This window comes from Pteropus vampyrus, unplaced genomic scaffold (assembly GCF_000151845.1).
Source record: "Pteropus vampyrus isolate Shadow unplaced genomic scaffold, Pvam_2.0 Scaffold96, whole genome shotgun sequence".
Classification (NCBI taxonomy): domain Eukaryota; kingdom Metazoa; phylum Chordata; class Mammalia; order Chiroptera; family Pteropodidae; genus Pteropus; species Pteropus vampyrus.
In genome coordinates, this window is record NW_011888877.1 from 3,911,045 (window position 1) to 3,913,967 (window position 2,923).

The 2,923-nt window shown below is 49.2% G+C and overlaps 1 protein-coding gene across 1 annotated transcript in view; it reads right to left on the minus strand.

The window, feature by feature from the left end:
- Positions 1 to 732: 732 nt before the first annotated feature.
- DNAJC1 (DnaJ heat shock protein family (Hsp40) member C1) overlaps positions 733 to 2,923 on the minus strand; it is a 205,241-nt gene continuing 203,050 nt past the window's right edge. Inside the window, exon 12 of the mRNA XM_011364405.2 lies at positions 733 to 944. Coding sequence (XP_011362707.1) covers positions 876 to 944 — 69 coding nt within the window. The 3' untranslated portion in view covers positions 733 to 875. The remainder of the gene's footprint in view (positions 945 to 2,923) is intronic.

The window sequence follows — 2,923 nt, forward strand, 5'->3', positions numbered from 1 at the left end:
AAACCTGACAATCAGTTCGTAACTCGCTGTCACACAGCTGCTCTTGCTGAGGTCTCTGAGGGGGCGAGTTCCCACAGCGTCCCACTCCGGGAGCTGTGTTGGAGTCGGGTGTCGTGGGAATGGGTTCGGGGCTTACCCGGTGCCTTGTCTTCTGTGGGTGAAAGGTTACAGGGCAGCAGAGTTAGGACACCAAAGCCAAAGTTTTCTCCAGGAACCTGTAACCTCGTTTCAGTCCTTCGAGAAATATGGCTTCTCTGTAGATATTTTACCAAATCACTTTCCTTAAATGTGTTCTGGTGATCTGACTGGTTTTTAAGGTTGGGCAGTGTGCATCTGGCAAACTGCTTCTAAGCCCTGAGCAAATGAGAGAAGATTTAAACAGCAATGCTCGGCTCACGGTGACAGTTCAAACACAAACGCCAAGGAGGAGTCCCATCAAAATTAACAGTACAAAATAGTGACCTCGGTTTGCCCAGGCACTAACATGCTGCTGCCGGTAAACTCATGAGCTCGGATGTTCTTTAGTCAAAGAAACACACTCAGTTTTAATTCTCACACAGTAGAGTCCCTCGTACGTTCCTTCAGAATCACATATTCACCTGGTCGTTCACTGAGCACTACCCGGGCTGACGCCCAGCTCAGCAAACTTTGCGGTAATGAGCGAACAATCCGTGGGACACCCCCGTCCTTTCTCCTTGAACACAGTGTTTGTTTAAACAATATAGCGCCACGTTTCTTTTAAATTTATTTATTTATTTATTTTTTCAATTAAGGCACATGACGTATAGAAATACTGAGGTACAAAATGCAAATTTCTGCATGAGAGTTTTAAAATAATTTTGGAAAATGAAGGTGAACATCATCTTCCAGAACATTCAGCTTTTAGCTTGTTTTTTCTTTTGGACCAGTTCAACCAGCAACTTGTACCTAGCGATACAGTCTTCCTGCAGGAAGAGAAAAAGAGAGGTGAAAACAATTACTTCCACAAATCAGTGCAGCTCTCGTAAGCCTGCGGGGCCTGCTTGCTGGCTGTGCCCAGTGCTAGAGAAGCAGCCTCACGTCCCCATGCTTGGCATAGAACCTGCCTAGAGCTTCCTGGGTGAGTCCAGCTGGTCCCAGGCAGCCGAGGCTGAATGTCCAGCCCAAGGTGTAGTGTGGGCCTCGGGGCAGCTGTTAGCGAGGCCTATATCATTATGATAAGGACTTTCACCGTACTAACTGTAATGATCATGGTTAACATTTCACTACTGCATCACATGTCACTTCAGAGAAACCAAAAAACTTGAGGCCAGGCGTCCACGGTTACTATCCTTTGGGTCTGCCTCTCCCCGAGGGCGGCTGGGACTGTTGTGGGATGCGTCAGCCCAGCCCCACGGGACACCTGCAGGGAGCGTGTGCAGTTTCCTCCTGCTGGTTCCAGCCCCACCTCGACCTTCCAACCTGTCAGGTACAGAACTTCTAGCTTCAGTCCCAGCTGCCTGCAGCTGTCACCCCTTGGGGTGGGGACTCATGACTGTCATGTTTATCACAAGGTACTTTCCAGAATCCATTTCTGTTTGTTTAAAAAAAAAACAAACTTGCCTCAATGTCTTCACTAACTAAAGGTCTAGTGCAAACTGATTTCTGCTCCATAGCAGCTGATTTTATCAGCTGCCTTGGACAGAGTATGGATGTTCATTCTCTTCCTAGAATTTTAGCCCGGTCGTGTCATGAGAGTATAATAAGCGCCTTTTCTGCATCCCCAAAGACATCTTGCCTAGTTAGGGTCTTTAAAAATAGCAGCTTTTCCTTAATAGCTCTGCTGCCTGCTGGTGCCACCTAGTGCATGACACCGAAGGCAGGTGGCCAGCACCCCCGCCTGGAGGACAGTGTGGGCCCCAGCTGAGCGGCAGGCCCGCAGACACCCCAGGCAGAGGCTCCTCCTCCAGGCCCAGAATTCCCAGTGGCACGAAGACCACTTACAAGGAGTCACTCCTTAGCAGGCGAGCCCTCTGGCCACCTCTCCTGGACTTGGTTCCAATGTCCAGGCTTAAAGGGAATGTCTGCAGGACAATAAAAGCCCTGCTCATCTCAGGAAGGTTTCCAAACCCCAAGGCAATGAGTTTCTGAGTGTTCTATCTTTAGGAATCCACAGTTCCAGCTCCTTCATTTTAAACCAATGTCAATTCATCACACATGCAAATGCCTGTGTCCTGACAGATGCTAGAGAAATTCAGGGAAAATAATTACTTCTGGCAAACCAGTTGGAGAGGCTGGGAGAATCTGTGTTTCTCAAATAGATCAACTGCTAATGGTTTTATTTTTCTCCCCGGGAATTCTCGACCTCCTCATTTTAAAGTGGGTGATAGATAACTAGACCTGTACACACGGGGACATTCATGGCCACAAGCTAGATTTTCCAACATCGAATTTCAATTAAAAAAAAAAATAAGAATGTAAATGAACATCAATGTGCCCAGAGGCTACTGAGCGGTAGGCACAGAAGGCGGAAGAGATTGGTGCTTTTGATTTCTCAGTGATCCCCGGGCCTCAGAGCCAGAAAAGCAGCCCCGGGGACTGCGTGTGGAGAAAGGGCCGAGCGGGAAAGATCACGACGGGAAGGACAACAGCCCCGCGCGGGCCCAGCAGAAGGCCCAGGGACACCCGTCTTCCCGCCTGAGCTGTTATTTGAGGACTATCTGCAGGTGTATTCAAGCAGATACTGAGAGCTGAAAACGGGGAGAAAAGCCTGTTACAAACAGTCAAGGCTACGGAGGGCACAATGACCCCACACATAATATGCCTCCTGGGCCTCTGGTCAACTGGGTGCTACCGCTGGGGCCAGAGTGAGTCACGCTGCAGAGCTGGTGATCGTGGCAACAGCCCCACGTGTCCCTTGGTTAAATGCTCGTCACAGCTACAGAGCTGGAGGGGCTTGTGATTT